The 15,224-nt window shown below is 45.5% G+C and overlaps 1 protein-coding gene across 15 annotated transcripts in view; it reads left to right on the top strand.

The window, feature by feature from the left end:
* PTPN13 (protein tyrosine phosphatase non-receptor type 13) overlaps positions 1-15,224 on the top strand; it is a 236,856-nt gene that overhangs the window by 26,573 nt on the left and 195,059 nt on the right. For all 15 annotated transcript variants that reach the window (XM_075929556.2, XM_075929553.2, XM_075929548.2 and 12 more), the window contains exon 2: positions 11,042-11,161. In XM_075929556.2, the coding sequence (XP_075785671.2) occupies positions 11,047-11,161 (115 nt within the window). In that variant the 5' untranslated portion in view covers positions 11,042-11,046. The remainder of the gene's footprint in view (positions 1-11,041; positions 11,162-15,224) is intronic.

Below are 15,224 nucleotides of genomic sequence, written 5' to 3'. Positions count from 1 at the left end.
TGGGTATCCTGAACTTTTAAAATTCCCTCTTTAGTCCCAAAAGAAGATTTTTTTTTCTTTTTATATCTTTGCCTAACAGGTTGAAGTAATTTAAATCCAAGTTTATGCCTTACCCCTAGGACAGAAACTCACATATTTTTTGCAGTAAAGCAAGGGAACTGGAATCTAATGCTAGTGCCTCACCCTTCTTCTAGCAGCTATAACTCTCTTACATGAGAAATGATTGCATATCACTAAAGACCTATGGTCCCCGTCCATAAAAATATGTAATGTAGTGAATTATTTTTTCACTTTGCACACCAAATATCAAGTTCCTCTGCAAGCTTTTATTCTAGCTTTTAGCTAAAGAAACAGCTTTCTGGACAAGCACCACAAGCTTTGAATATAGAAACATTCAACTTCTACAGTGACCGGTGTATTATCTATATATGTATTTCAGAGCAGGGATTGGCATCCCCCGGAATACATGCCACAGACTGCACATGAGCCGATTTTTACTGGCACATGGGGCAGGATCTCAGTTCTGCCCCTCCTACTCTGCACAGCGAGAACCTGCACTGCCACTTGAGTCTTGTGGTCAGTGTGCAGCCTCAGAACCAGCTCCGGGGGGCAGGCAGAGAGAAAAGTCTGCTTTTCTGAAGTGTATTTTGCTACTTTCTTTTCTTCCTTTGGTCAGGATCCTGAAATCTACCATCTCATGATCACTGCTTCCCAGGTTGTCACCACTTCTACTTTTCCCTAGTTCCTCCCTGTTTGTGAGCAGCAGGTCAAGCTGCGCATGGTCCCTGGTCGGTTCCTTGAGCACTTGTACTGAGAAGTTATCCCCAACATTCTCCAAAAACTTCCTGGATTGTCTGTGTACTGCTGTATTGGTCTCCCAACAGATGTCAGGATTATTAAAGTCTCCCATGAGAACCAGGACCTGTGATCTGGAAGCGTCTCTCAGTTGCCTGAAGAAAGCCTTGTCTGCCTCATCCACCTGTGATTGTGATCACCTCATCTGTCCTCCGATATAACGTACGCCACTGTCAGCAATGGATATCAGCATTACAACAGTGTCTACACCAGTAATGGACAACCTAGACTAATGAGTGGGCTGCATGAGTGGCCTTACTTTATCTCGGGGGCTGCAAGTTTATTGTAAGCAAAATGGTCTCCCAGGATAGGGTAATTTTGCTAACTGTGCTTGCATACCTAGAATTTGTGGGGTATGCCAGTTGAATCATTGCAGTGCTTTGGATGTAGAGGGAGCACTTGGCTGGCAGTCAATGTTGTGTGCAATTAGCATGCATCTTACTTCATGTGTGTTTCACTTTAGTGATACCAATAGAGAAAAAAACGATGTGCTTGAAAACCAGAGAAATCTGGCATTTCTGTGCATGGGCAACAGTAAACAAAATGTCTTGTGAGCCACACACAGAATTCCAATGGGCTGCATACGGCGTGTGACTGCAGGTTGCCCACCACTGATCTACTATTAGGAGGGATTCCTAGGGACAAAGGGACACCCCATTGGGGCATTCTCTCTAAGAAAATTACACTCTAAATTGCAGACAATTTTGTAGTACATAATTTTTATTGCATCAACAGGTTACTTGTTCTGTAGTGATTATTATTCTGGCTGTAATTATTTCATGAAGCATTAAACTCGTGATATTTGTTTTTGTAACAGCTATTTAATAAGATGATATGATTGGCTCATCTGCCTATTTAAAATGGATTGCCATCACTAACCAGTCTACCCAGTTCTGTTAGTCACTTTCATTTATTGTATTTGCGTTAGTCACAGGCACTATATTCCTTCTCAGCAATTAAAAAAAAAAGTTGCATAGGAAAAACACACCTTGAAAGCTGACTCCACCTCAGTAGAGCCAATCAGTAGGGAATTGCCCAAGATTCTTATGCTGAAGATTAAACTCAGAGATGGCACAGTTCATACTGTTATTTACATTTACAAGGATCAAGCTTGCTTTGTAATCATAATTATGTAGCATTCTAAATAGTGTTGTAGTGGTAGATGTGAAATATTTGTGCTGAGCATCGTTGATACTTGATGTGTGAAAGAACAGTGGGCAGTCTTCTAAAACACATGACTCATATGAGAATGGTATACAGCTTGGAGTGGATTTGTTAGTTTTGCTTCACATGAAGCATCAACTAAACAAGTTTATCTTGTTTGGGTGAGAGTGTATAGAAGGGAAAAAGGAAGGAGTGTGTTGTTGGCAGCAGTACTTATCAGCCTTCCATTGGGAGATAATTTCTCTGCCACAGCTTGACCTTGCTCCTCCATCAACTAGAAGAGAGAGCACATACTTCTGCAGCAACATAAAGAAAGACTGTCTAGCAAATGTCTCTGAGTGGTGGCCGTGTTAGTCTGTATCTGCAAAAACAATGAGAAGTTATAGAAGTAGGAGTATATATAATCAGATCATCACTTTTCACCCTGACTTGATTAGTTTCATTAACACAAACAACTTCTTCCTTATATATACTCCTGCTTCTATAACTTCCACTCCAATTCATCTGATGAAGTGGGCTTTACCCAAGAAAGCTTATGCCCTAATAAATCTGTTAGGGTATGTCTACACTACAGCGTTATTTCGAAATATCTTATTTAGAAATAGTTATTTCAAAATAACTATTGTGTTTAGACACAAAATGCAATTTGAAATAGTGTTTTGCTATTTCGAAATAGCACGTCCCAACTGATAGGACGCTAAATCAAGGTTGGCCGGAACCCAGGATGTGGTCCACGGCATCAAAATAGGGGCAGAGGTCTGGGTCTGCCCCTGGTTGGGAGCTGGCCCCTGTGGCCCTGGCATACGCCTGCCGCAGCATCTTTATTTTCATGCGAACCTGCTCCTGGGTTCACATGTGGACTTTGGTGGCCAGGCTGGCAGCCGTCCACCTGTAGATGGTTGCATTCCTCCATTTAGTGCGGAGATCAGGATGTTGGAGGCATTCCCCCAAACCTGAATGAGGTCCCTGATCTCTGCACTGGACCAGATAGGTGCCCACCTTTTCTGGTCTCTGGCAGGCTCCTGGGAGCTGGCAGACTGCTCCTGGGGAGCGGTGGAGGGCTGGCTGGCACTGTCTACCTGGCTCATGCTGGGGTCACTGGGTCAGGTGCAGCAACTGCTGGCTCAGGGCTGGCAGGCTTAGAGCTGGCACAGGCACTGTGGCCAGAGTCTACCCCTTTAAGGGCTCTGGAAGGGGAAGGGTGGGGAGTTTTCTTGGTTGTGCACAGAGTAGCCACCAGGGCACTCTGGGAAGGGCTGGAGACCCGCTATTTCGAAATAAGTGTCTACATAGCGCTTATGTCGAAATAGCAATTTTGAAATTGGCGCTGTTCTTCATGGAATGAGGTTTACCAATTTTGAAATAAGTCCTCCACTATTTTGATTTAATTTCCGAAATAGAGGTTTGGCAGTGTAGACGCTGGTAAAGTTATTTTGAAATAACTTTGCTGTGTAGACATACCCTGTGTCTCTAAGGGTATGTCTAGACTATATGCCTCTGCCGACAGAGGCATGTAAAATAGGCTACCCGACATAGTCAATGAAGCGGGGATTTAAATATCCCCGGCTTCGTTAAAATAAAAATGGCTGCCGCGCTGTGCCGGCTCAGCTGATTGTCAGCACAGAGCGCGACTCAAGACGCAGATCGGTCGACAAGGGAAGCCTTTGTCGACCGCTCCTGTAAATCTCGTTCCACGAGGCATAAGGGAGCTGTTGACAAAGGTTTCCCCTGTCGACCGATCCGCATCTTGACTCGCGCACTGTGCCGACGATCAGCTGAGCCAGCACAGCGTGGCGGCCATTTTTATTTTAACAAAGCCGGGGATATTTAAATCCCCGCTTCATTGACTATATCGGGTAGCCTATTTTACATGCCTCTGTTGGCAGAAGCATGTAGTCTAGACATACCCTAAGGTGCCACAGGACTCCTTGTCTAGCATATGCAAACCTCAACTCCAAAAATAGTACAGTCTGCTTCCTAAAATTCCAGATGTTGGAAATGGAGGTTAAGAAGAAGAGCTTGCAAGAAAATGCCTGAAAACGTGCAGTGTATGTCTTTCAAAGAGGATCACTGAATGTCTCAGCTGAGTATACTAGCAGTGTTTATATACCCTGGATGTATACTTTGCCAGTCTTTACATCCTGAAAAATTAGTAGAAGCCTCCTGTAACAGGTTAGATCACAGAGGTCCACTTGGGGTTGCCCCCAGTAATCAGCCACTAATGCCCATCTTCCTGCCCTCTGGGGCTTCCCACCATCCTGTCCTACTGAGCCAGAAGCTTTGGTCTTCCCCCAGTGAAGGTACAGAGCTAGGGTAACTGTCCCCCTGCAGAGCAGTACAGACATTGAACCAGTTCAGCTCCAGGAGGGCTTAGCATTCAGGGAACGAACCACGAAAAGGGACCCAAACCCCAAACAAATCCATCCTACTGTGAGTAAAAAACAAAGCTCATAAGGTCTGCCCTTTCACTAATGAAATAGAGAGATACATAGCGGTTGCTTCCCTCTAGGTAACAATTATTTACACTGAGCTTACTGATAAACAAAACTGTTTTCATTTAGTACAACAAGTAGGATTTAAATGATTGCAAATGAAAACAGATGACAGCAAGTTACTAAGTTAAAATAAACAAAAAATGCCAGGTAGTCCTAATCCACTAAGAAGCTTGTTACAGGCAAATTCTTACCCTAAACAGTTGGGCTACATCTAGACTGGCCACAAATTCCGGAAAAGGGATGCAAATCAGGTAAGTCAGCATAGGGAAATCCGCGGGGGATTTAAATATCCCCCGCGGATTTAAATAAACATGTCCGCCGCTTTTTTTCCGGCTTGGGGAAAAGCCGGAAAAAAAGCGTCTAGACTGGCGCGATCCTCCGGAATAAAGCCCTTTTCCGGAGGATCTCTTATTCTGAAGGTAGGAATAAGAGATCCTCCGGAAAAGGGCTTTATTCCGGAGGATTTCGCCAGTCTAGATGCTTTTTTTTCCGGCTTTTCCCCAAGCCGGAAAAAAAGCGGCTGACATGTTTATTTAAATCCGCGGGGGATATTTAAATCCCCCGCGGATTTCCCTATGCTGACTTACCTGATTTGCATCCCTTTTCCGGAATTTGTGGCCAGTCTAGACGTAGCCTTGTTGTAAACCTCTCTCACAAGCTAAACAGCTTCCTAGCTTGGGCCTGATCCTTAGAATCATAGAATACTAGAACTGGAAATAGGAATGCAAATGGCTAACCGGTTAACCAGTAAGCCTCATCCTTCACAGTGGGCAGAGAGCTTCTTCAGCCCCATGGGGCCTGCTGCAGGCAGGAGCTGCTGTGGCTGGCCCACCAGAGAAATCCCTGTTTGTGGTGAGCTCGACCGGCTCCTCGGTGACAGGTTACGTGCTGGCTCTCTGAGCGTGAAGTCAGCTTTCAGTTTGCTCACCATACTATACGTATATTTTTGTTAGTCTTAAGGTGCCATGGGACTACTTGTGCTCTCTCTCTCTCTCTCTCTCTCTCTCTCTCTCTCTCTCTCTCATATAAAAGTTTTCCTGTGGGACGACAGAGTGACGTCATCGTGTCATCTGCATCCTCATGCTGCCACTTGTCTCTGCCTCCGTCCTCAGCTGCTTGCTGTCGCCAGCCTCGGAGCCATCCCTTTCAAGCATGGGCTGCTCCAACTCCCGCTTCACACCCTGGGGGACTGCACCGCCGGGGAGGAGCTGCTGGGGCTGGGGGTGGGTCCCCTCCGCCATCCAAGCCCTCCCCCATCCCTCCAGGCCACACCATGCTGGGTCCCCTCCGTCATCCTAGCCTGATCTCCCTCCCAGACCACCTCATGTCCCCTCTGCCATTCGAGCCTGACCCCCCCCCAACCGCCTTACTCCTTCCACCGAGACCCCGCTCCTCAGCCCACTCCTGCACCTTCCCCCCTGGCCAGACATCGTGTCCAGCTCCAGTCTGCTTCTGCACCCTCCCTTGCTCTTTCACCCTTCCCCAGCCAGACACCTTCCCCTAGTTCACTCCTGCCCCCTCCCCCTAGCCAAACGCCGAACCCCAAAGACAGGTGGGTTGGCGAGCATAGAGCGCAGAGGGCCCTAGTTTTTATAAGTTTTTAAAGTTATAGATTAACATGGCTACACCTCAGAGATTGCTGATAGATGTTTAGTGTTCTAACCTGTGCATAAATATCCAATAATGGCGACCCCACAACCTCCACAGGCAATTTATTCCACTATTTACCCACTGTGATAGGAAGATTTTCCTAATGTCCTTCCCCCTATTCAGTATTAGATATTTCCAGCAGGCTTCTTAGGTGGTAAGTGGGAGTCCTTGTGGCATCTGGTGACTGCCTCTATTATTTAGTTTCCCCCTTATATCCCTTTTGCTTAAGGCAGGAATTCTTTGTGCTCCGTTGAAACGTTTCTCAACTCAAGTGGAAAAATACAAGATCCAAAATGGGTTTTAGCATGAGGTGGCCTGGCCACACGTCTTTCTTCTAGGACCAACCACAGTTTGGGTTTAGAATGATAGAACCCTAGAGCTGGAAGAGACCTCAGGAGGTCGGCTCCAGTGCCTGCCCAAAGCAGGGCCAACCCCAACTCAGTCATCCCAAGCAAGGGCAAACAAGACTTACAGGACAAACGAGACGATTGACAGGTTGTTGGTTTGAGTACTGAGTCGTCATGATCCGAAAGAATCCCTCAGATTAGTATTTCTGACTTCATGTACAAAAATGATACAGGTACAAAAGCAGATTCAGCACATTGTAACTTTAAAATGTTTGACACGTTACATGATGCATTTTGCATAAAGCATCACAGGGAGGAGAGGGACACGATACTGACAGTGGCAACTAGGGAGCAGCTATTCATCAAGAGAGTGGCCAGCAGGGCTGGGGCTTTGCTGTCTTGTCAGCAAGCACACCAGTAAGGAATCCCCCTTCCCCAACCCTGGAGCATGCCCCCCATAAAGAGGCTGGAGGATGTAGGGGGGAGTGGTGCTGGAGGAGGGGGAAAGCCCCCAAAGACTTGCCCCCGCAACAGCCTGCGAGCTGGGCAAGGAGGGCAGCTGCGGGGGGAGCCTGCAGGCCATGGGGGTGCACACAGGAGGGGGCAGCAGCTTCTGGAGCCTAGTTTCCCCCCAGACAGGCTGCAGGGGGAGTGCTGGAGGGTGTGGGAGCCTGGCCTCTGGGGGAGTCACCACCGGAGCAGTGCCTCAGTAAGCCCTCCTTACCTCCCAGCCCCCTGCTCTGAGTTCTGCACCCCCTTCCCCTGCCCTGCGCCCCCCCACACTTCCCAACCCTCTGCTCTAAGCCACTTACTCCCTGCCTTTCCTCACCCCCAAACGCTCACTCCAGCCTTCATTTTCCTTCATTTTTGAAGAAGACAATGGTTGAAATAACGCATGTATATTTTTCATTTTTTTAAAATCCATCAGTTACAGATCCGAGCAACACTGGGTACATCTACTAGTGCGCTATGTGTGTGCCCCAAGATGTTGCTGCAACAGAGGAAAGAAACAGAGACCGATGTGCCATATGTATTTGTAGCAGAATTATTCTATTTTTCACTAAAATGACAAAGTTGCTTAAGACAAAAACATCTGGCATTCATGCTCAGCTGCAGAAATTGAGCAAGTAAATGTCTCAGATGCTTTTTCATCTCATGGGAATGAATGGAGCTTAGACCAATAAAAAAATACATTTGTGATACATACAATTATTGTCAGAATCATAGTATGCTGGTTGATTAAACAACTGTGGACAACATTATGAGGTGTTACCACATTTCCCCAATACTCTGGGATATGCTCATTTATTAGGGTTACTCTTATGGGGCTGCGGGGAGGTTAACCATTCTATCAGTGTGCTGTTTGTGCTTACTTGTGCTCTCATGTTGAGCTGAATTCTCCCTGCTGCCAATTCCCCCTCCCATTGGAGGTCTCCTGCAGGAACTAGGTTTCTCAGGATGGGGTTTTTTCCACCTTAGCAACACACACAGACACTCACACCCACTACCAGAGCACACCTGAGAGGACTGGGTACTCAGCACTCACAAACTGACCCCTCATATGTCTCTGGATTCAGCAGGCAGGGTTTAACAGCAATGCCACGCTGCACCCTTATGACCCTTTGGACTCAGTGGGCTGGATTAAACAGAACGTTAAGCTGCCATCCTCATAAGCCCCCAGGTTCAACACCCCCATCCCCACTTTCATACTTTGATAAATCACACATGAGCAAACCCCACAGGATTTTGGGCACTACAGGGATCTTTAGCTTGGGTATAAGAAGTGTTGTTGCAGAGCAAATGGGGAAGCCAACACAACACTCCTTGAGGAAGAGTGAGCGAAAGAGAGAGAAGCAACCAGCTTAACAATGAAAGTTATTTATTTCTGGGTAGTGATAGGAAGCCAAACACACATAACAGTTACAATATTAAATCTAAATTGAAACTGATTACAAACGTTAGGGCTAGCTAACCATATAACAGTTTACATAGGGCAGGGTCAGGAGGCTATGCTTGGGGGGCGGGGGGTGGAGGGAAGACAGAGAGAGAGAGAGACCTCACCACTCCATAGAGCTTGCACTGATCGGGGTTCCAAGATGGTGATGGTAGCCAGCATGGGTGGCAGGTTTGTATGATTTTTGGTGGTGCCCCATTAGCCACATCCCCTGGCCCCTCTTAGCCATGCCCCTGACCTTCCCCCCCCCCATTAGCCATGCCTCTGGAGGTAACAGGCTCAGGGCAAGATGGACACATGACCAGAAGTAAAATTTGTCATGTCACCCCTCTCGAAGGGCTTTTCCCACCCTCCTCCTACCAACAGGGATTAGTTTGGCTCCCACCAAACCCCCCTCATGCAACTATCCTATAGTCGCATTAACCCAATGTGTGTGACATTAACTCGGGGGCAGAGAGGCTGGGGGAAGTGTTCCCTCTAAGGCTATGTCTACACTCGCAGCTTCTTGCTCAAGTACAGCTGTTCTTGCACAAGAACTCACAGAGCAGCCACACTGCCCGCCTGCTCTTGCGCAAGGAAATTTACAGTATGGCGTGGTAAGAGAGGGTGTCTTGCGCAAGAGCTACGCTCTTTTCTAACAGGTGTAAGCTCTCTTGCGCAAGAGGGCAGTTTGGATGCTTGGCAGGGATTTCTTGTGCAAGAAACCCCTCTGGCTAAAATGGCCATTGGAGCTTTCTTGGGCAAAAGAGCATCCACACTGCCATGGATGCTCTTGTGCAAAAGCACAGCTCGCATATGGTAGTGTGTATGTGTTCTTGCGCAAGAAACCTCCAGTGTAGACCATAGCCTAAGAGTTTCCTCCCATGAGCGGAATGAATTTTGTGTTGTGCACCAGTACTGAGTTTATGTGGCTTGTTTGGATGTGCCACTGTGGCACCCAAGTTATTAATAAATATTTTTAAACCTCTACCTTTTCTCTCTGATGCCATGTCTCCTCCCCTTGTTCCATCAGCTCCCCTGGTGCCTGCTGCCCCCCCAACTCCTCACCGTCCTCTTCTGTCCTGACTCCTTCCCTTCTCACTGCCCTCAGCCCTCCTGCAACCTGCCCCCCTCCACCAGCCCTTCTCTCCCCCTTGTGCCCACTCCTCCAGTAGCCCCACTCTGATCACGTGAGCTGCCCCTCTTCATTCCCTCTTCTAACACCTTCCTCTACGCACCTACCCTGCCTCTCTCATCTGATGCTGGTCCCTCCCCTGCAGGTGTCTGTCCTTCTGCTTCACCCCCAGAATTCCCTGGCACCTGCACCTTCCCTTACTCCTGCACCCTCCTGGTGCCTCCCCCTTCCCTCACTGCCTCTGCCCCCTTTCCCCTCTTTTTCTCTGATGCCCACCCCTTCTTTCAAGCCTTCTCCCAGCACCTCCTCCTCCAGCCCCCAATGCCCTTACCCTCTCCCCTCCCAGCATCACCCTGTCCCCCTCCCACTGACACCTCCCCTCCTGCCCTTTTCCTCATTGTCTGCACTTGGCCGCCTGGCATGTCTCTCCTGTATCCTGTCCCATTGGTGCCTTCCCCTTTCTTCCCCCTCTCCGCTCCCCCTCCGCACAAGCCCCTTCCTCTCCCAGCCCTTTCCCTAGTTTTCTCCCTCCCTCTTTCCCTCCACACAAGCCCCTTCCTCTCCCAGCCCTTCCCCTTCTCCTACCTTCTGCTGGGGTGTTTCCTTAATTAGTTTATGTGTTGGCCTTTTTCTGGCTTTGTCTGATTTTAGCAGTGGCCATGTGGAAGCGGAGGGGATGGTTTTCCATGAATGTCACTCCCTGGCTCCCCAAGAGCACAGGGCTGGTAGGTAACAGGGCATACTCTTGTGACTATGAAAGCATTGTCAAATTCTCTTCAAAGTCTTGAACTATAGCGATGAAGCAACAAAGCTGTGTTATTTTTAAGGATACAACCTACACATCAGCTTTCCCATGCTTACTAAGCAGACACTCAATACAGCAGTCAAATTCAGAACTGATCTTTCTCTAAACAACATAACTACTCTGTGTTTTGATTATGGCAGGAAAAAGTCTGACAATCGTGATGTTGGATATAGAATTGTGATGTTGGAAGTAGAGGGGATTGTTTGCTGATACATTGCTGGTGTTACTTATTGCAATCAAAAAATGTTAATATTTTGCTAATGTAAATCAGCTGAAGATGTTAATCATTCTGGTCCATTATTTCAACAAAGGAAGCTTCTGACCATAGTAGATGTTCAGATACTTAAATGCTAGAATGTTGCAGTTAATTGTTGGATGAATCAACAGCTGTTTTTTTTCCACAACCTTTCTTTGTCTTTCTCTGCTTCATTATAATCACATGTGTGTCAATTAAAAGTTTCACCTAATTTAAAATTCTATGGGGAGGTTGCCCTGCTTATTCTCCAACTATGCTTTAATAATAGTAGTATGGTAGAGAGATTGTGATTTAGACTTTAAAAATACACATTTCCACTTGAATGCTACACACAAGGAAAAAATGCTTCTGTATGTATGTATGCACATGCCTTCTTAAACCAGTTATGTCTTCTTTCACAGGTAATATGCATGTGTCACTGGCTGAAGCCCTGGAAGTTCGGGGAGGGCCACTGAAGGAAGAGGAAATATGGGCTGTATTGAATCAAAGTGCGGAAAGTCTTCAAGAGTTATTCAGAAAAGGTAACTTCTTGTGCCTTTAGAATGGTAGCACATATGCTTCTTGAGAAATGTTGAGAGCAGGTTAAATATCTTTGCTTCTAATGGACTGAAAGCTTGAAGAAATGACAGTGTGTCAGGCTCCAGTCTGGAAGGAAGTAGATGAGTTCTTAAGGCACTAATCCGTCATGGGCAAACCTACCGACATTCTCTCTTCCTTCTCCTGGTGGCCCTCTTAGCCCCCCCTTACATTTTTTTGCAAATGTAAATTAGATTCAAATGTCAGACTTTTGTAGCAGCCTCAAGCTGGTCTCTGAAAGGGTACTTGTACTGAGGTGGAGACGTTGTATTTGCATGTGCTAATTTTTGTACTTAAATGTGCACATACAGCTCTATGTGTAGTTTTACTCTGAAAAATTGGACCCTACTTAGAAAATTACTTATTTTTGTAGCTGTCACAAATTGGATAGGGCATGCTCTTTTAGGCTGTAGGGGGAGTGCACACACATGAGTGCAATTACTCCACCCAAACCCCCAAGAAGACAGCAGGACAACTTTTGAGCAGGGCCTATTGATTGTCAGGACCTCTTTCTCTGTTTCTGGCTTGGTCATGCCACCAGACAGCATGTAATCAGCAAACAGGGTTAAACAAAAGACAAGTAAAGAAAAACCTGTAAGCAGCTCCCTTCAGGATATGGGCCTCTCTTACTTCACAGCTGTGATACTCAGACCAAGGGCTGCAAGCCATAAGTAGCTCTTTAATGTGTCTCTTGCAGTTCTTTGTGGCACGTGATATTAAAACATTGTGTTATTAACCAATATTAACTTATTTACCAATCAGTCTGCCTTATCTGTGTTATTAGTACTAAACTATAGAATACTTGGTCAGTCATTTTCCTGTGACATTTATATAAAAATGACACAATGAATTCATACTACCTGTGGGTCTTTTGGATAATAATTGCTAATATTGCTCCTGAACCACTGAAATCTGAGTATTATTGCTTCACAGGGATTATCGGTGTCCTAGGCGTATCCATGTGCACTTCAAAGTTTACTAGGCTCCATTGCAAAGCTGCAGTACTTTTTCTGCTTTGCACACTCCTTCTGGGAACGCAGGGGTTCTTTAGGATACAAGTCCTCTCTCCAAGGCTGGAGAAGCTCAACAGCCCATTCTCTTCCCAAGGTTGTCCCCATCTGAGTAGAGTGCCTTTTGTTTCAACTTGTCCTCTAAGCCTGGCATGCTTTACAGGGGCAATGGGGCAGGACCACCCCAGACCAAAACAGTTTCTTAACTCCTTATTTTCTGGGGCTGGGTTGATGTACCTAGTCACAAATATTTAAGAAAGGTCCACTGCATTTTTTGGTTTTTTTCAAGCATATAATTCAAACTCACAATTCATAATTTTAACAGAAGAGTAAAATAAAATTTAGGAATTGTCCTGTTATATCTGACTTACATTATCTCTAGGTTCCTATCTCCAACAGTGGCTAGCTCTGGTTGCTTTAGAGGAAGGTGCAAGATAATACATTAGGCAGCTGTGGGATTTTTCTCATCTCTAGTATTTAGAGATTGGTTTAAGCCTTAAGCATGAGGTTTAACTTTCCTGTCAGTTTGGGTAACTAGGGATATTATGGATATCCATGTAAATGTCCAACCCTTTAATCTTGCTAAATTCTTGGCCTAAGTTACTTTCTGTGGTATTGAGTTCCATAGTCAAATTATGTGCTGTGTCAAACATATTTCTATTTATTGGTTTGAATCAGCCATCTTTTAATTTAAATGAAATTGTCCTTGTTCTTGTGTTGCATCCTAATCTACGTTCTCTCTGCCATTCATTATTTTATATGCTTTTATAATGCTCTCTTCTAAAAGTGCATTTGTGAATGCTGTTTTCAGAAAATGACTTGGACAAAAATTGTGGGCCCAGTATTGCAAACTCTTATGAGTAGTCTTGCTGGTTTCAATGGGGCTATTCATGTGAAGTACAATTTTTAGCATAAGGCCTTGTTGTATCATTTTTGGAAGGTTCAGACAAATTAGAAAGTTCAGGGTTCAAAATGTGGGTCAGCTAACTGGACAATAATTTTGTTTTAAAGGATTACAAAGAGTTATGAAAAAACGCAGTTCACAAATTGGGCAGCTTTTCAAATATATTTAAATAACTGAGATAAGTCTTTCAAACCCATTAGGCTTTTAAACTCTCAGTAACAAAAGGCTTATTAGCCAATTCTTTTAAACTATATAATGGGCAATAATCAGGAGGAATTACTACATAGTAACTCTGGAATTTTTTTAGATAAAGCATTTTTTCATTGAAGGGCCCCTATTGATTCCTACCACACTATAATTTTTGGATGTAAAAATTGCCTCTGGAAAACATGATTTCAGTTGAGTTCATTGCTGCAATTGAAAGAAGATTTTCTATTTCTTATCCTAAAGTACGGTTTTCCTTTTTTTTAAAGACCACCTCCCCAGCTTTTAAAACAAACCATAATCAGAGCTAATTAATCAATGCTTAGTATACTTGAAAAAATAATTAGTAATGGAGCCTGTAGAACAGGTTAAACTAACTGTAAGTGTGGTTAAACACTGGAATAAATTGCCTAGGGGGGTTGGGAATGGAGAAGGGCTGTGACGGATGGCAGAACAAGGAGCAGTGGTCTCAAGTTACAGTGGGAGAGGTCTAGGTTGGATATTAGGAAAAACTATTTCACTAGGAGGGTGGTGAAGCACTGGAATGGGTTCCCTAGGGAGGTGGTGGAATCTCCATCCCTAGAAGTTTTTAAGTCTCAGCTTGACAAAGCCCTGGCTGGGTTGATTTAGTTAGGATTGGTCCTGCCTTGGGCAGGGGCCTGGACTTGACCTCCTAAAGTCTCTTTCAGCTCTATTATTCTATGAACCCCAACTAAATCATCCCAGCCAGAGCTTTGTCAAGCCAGGGCTTAAAAGCCTCTAGGGATGGAGATTCCACCACCGCCCTAGGTAACGCATTCCAGTGCTTCACCACCCTCCTAGTGAAATAGTTTTTCCTAATATTCAATCTAGACTCCCCCATTGTAACTTGAGACCATTGCTCTTTGTTCTGCCATCCCTCTCTCCATCCTCTTTGGAACCTTCCTTCAGGCAGTTGAAGGCTGCTATCAAATCCCCCCTCACTTTTCTCTTCTGCAGACTAAATAAACCTGCTTCCCTCAGCCGCTCCTCATAGGTCATGTCCTCCTGCTCCCTAATGATTTTCGTTACCCTCCGCTGGACCCTCTCCAATACATCCACACTTTTCTGTAATGGGGGATGAGGCAGAATTGGACACAATAATCCAGATGTGACCTCACCAGTGCCAAAGAAAGGGGAATAATGATTTCTCTAGATCTGCTGGCAATGCTCCTCCTAATGTACCCTAATATGCCAATACCCTTCTTGGCTACCAGGGCACATTGTTGACTCATATCCAGCTATCCACTGTAATCCCCAGGTCCTTTTGTGCTGAACTGTTGCTTAGCTAGTCGGTTCCTAACCTGTAGCAGTGCTTGGGACTTTTCCTTCCCAAGTTCAGGACTCTACGCTTGTTCTTGTTGAACCTCATCAGATTTCTTATGGGCCAATCCTCCAATTTGTCTGGGTCACTCTGGACCCTATCCCTACCCTCCAATGTATCTATCATTCACCCTAGCTTTAATGTCATCCACAAATTTGCTGAGGGTGCAGTCCATCCTCTCATCCAGGTCATTAATGAAGATGTTGAACAAAACCATCTCTACAACCGATCTTTGGAGCACAGACATAGAGCCATTGATCACTACCTATTGGACCCAACAATCTAGCCAGCTCTCTATCCACCTTAAAGTCCATTTTTCCAATCCATACTTCCTTAACTTGCTGGCAAGAATATCGTGAGCGATGGTATCAAAAGCTTTGATCACATCCACCGATTTCCCCATGTCCACAGAGCGAGTTACCTTATCATAGAAGTTAATCAGATTGGTCAGGCACGATTTGCTCTTGATGAATCCAAGTTGACTGTTCCTGATCACTTTCCCCTCTTCCAAGTGCTTCAAAATGGATTCCTTGAGGATCCCCTCCATG

The sequence above is a fragment of the Pelodiscus sinensis genome, chromosome 4 (assembly GCF_052426305.1).
Source record: "Pelodiscus sinensis isolate ZL-2025 chromosome 4, ASM5242630v1, whole genome shotgun sequence".
Classification (NCBI taxonomy): domain Eukaryota; kingdom Metazoa; phylum Chordata; order Testudines; family Trionychidae; genus Pelodiscus; species Pelodiscus sinensis.
The sequence above is the reverse complement of the archived record's forward strand: the minus strand, read 5'-3'. Positions and strand labels throughout refer to the sequence as shown.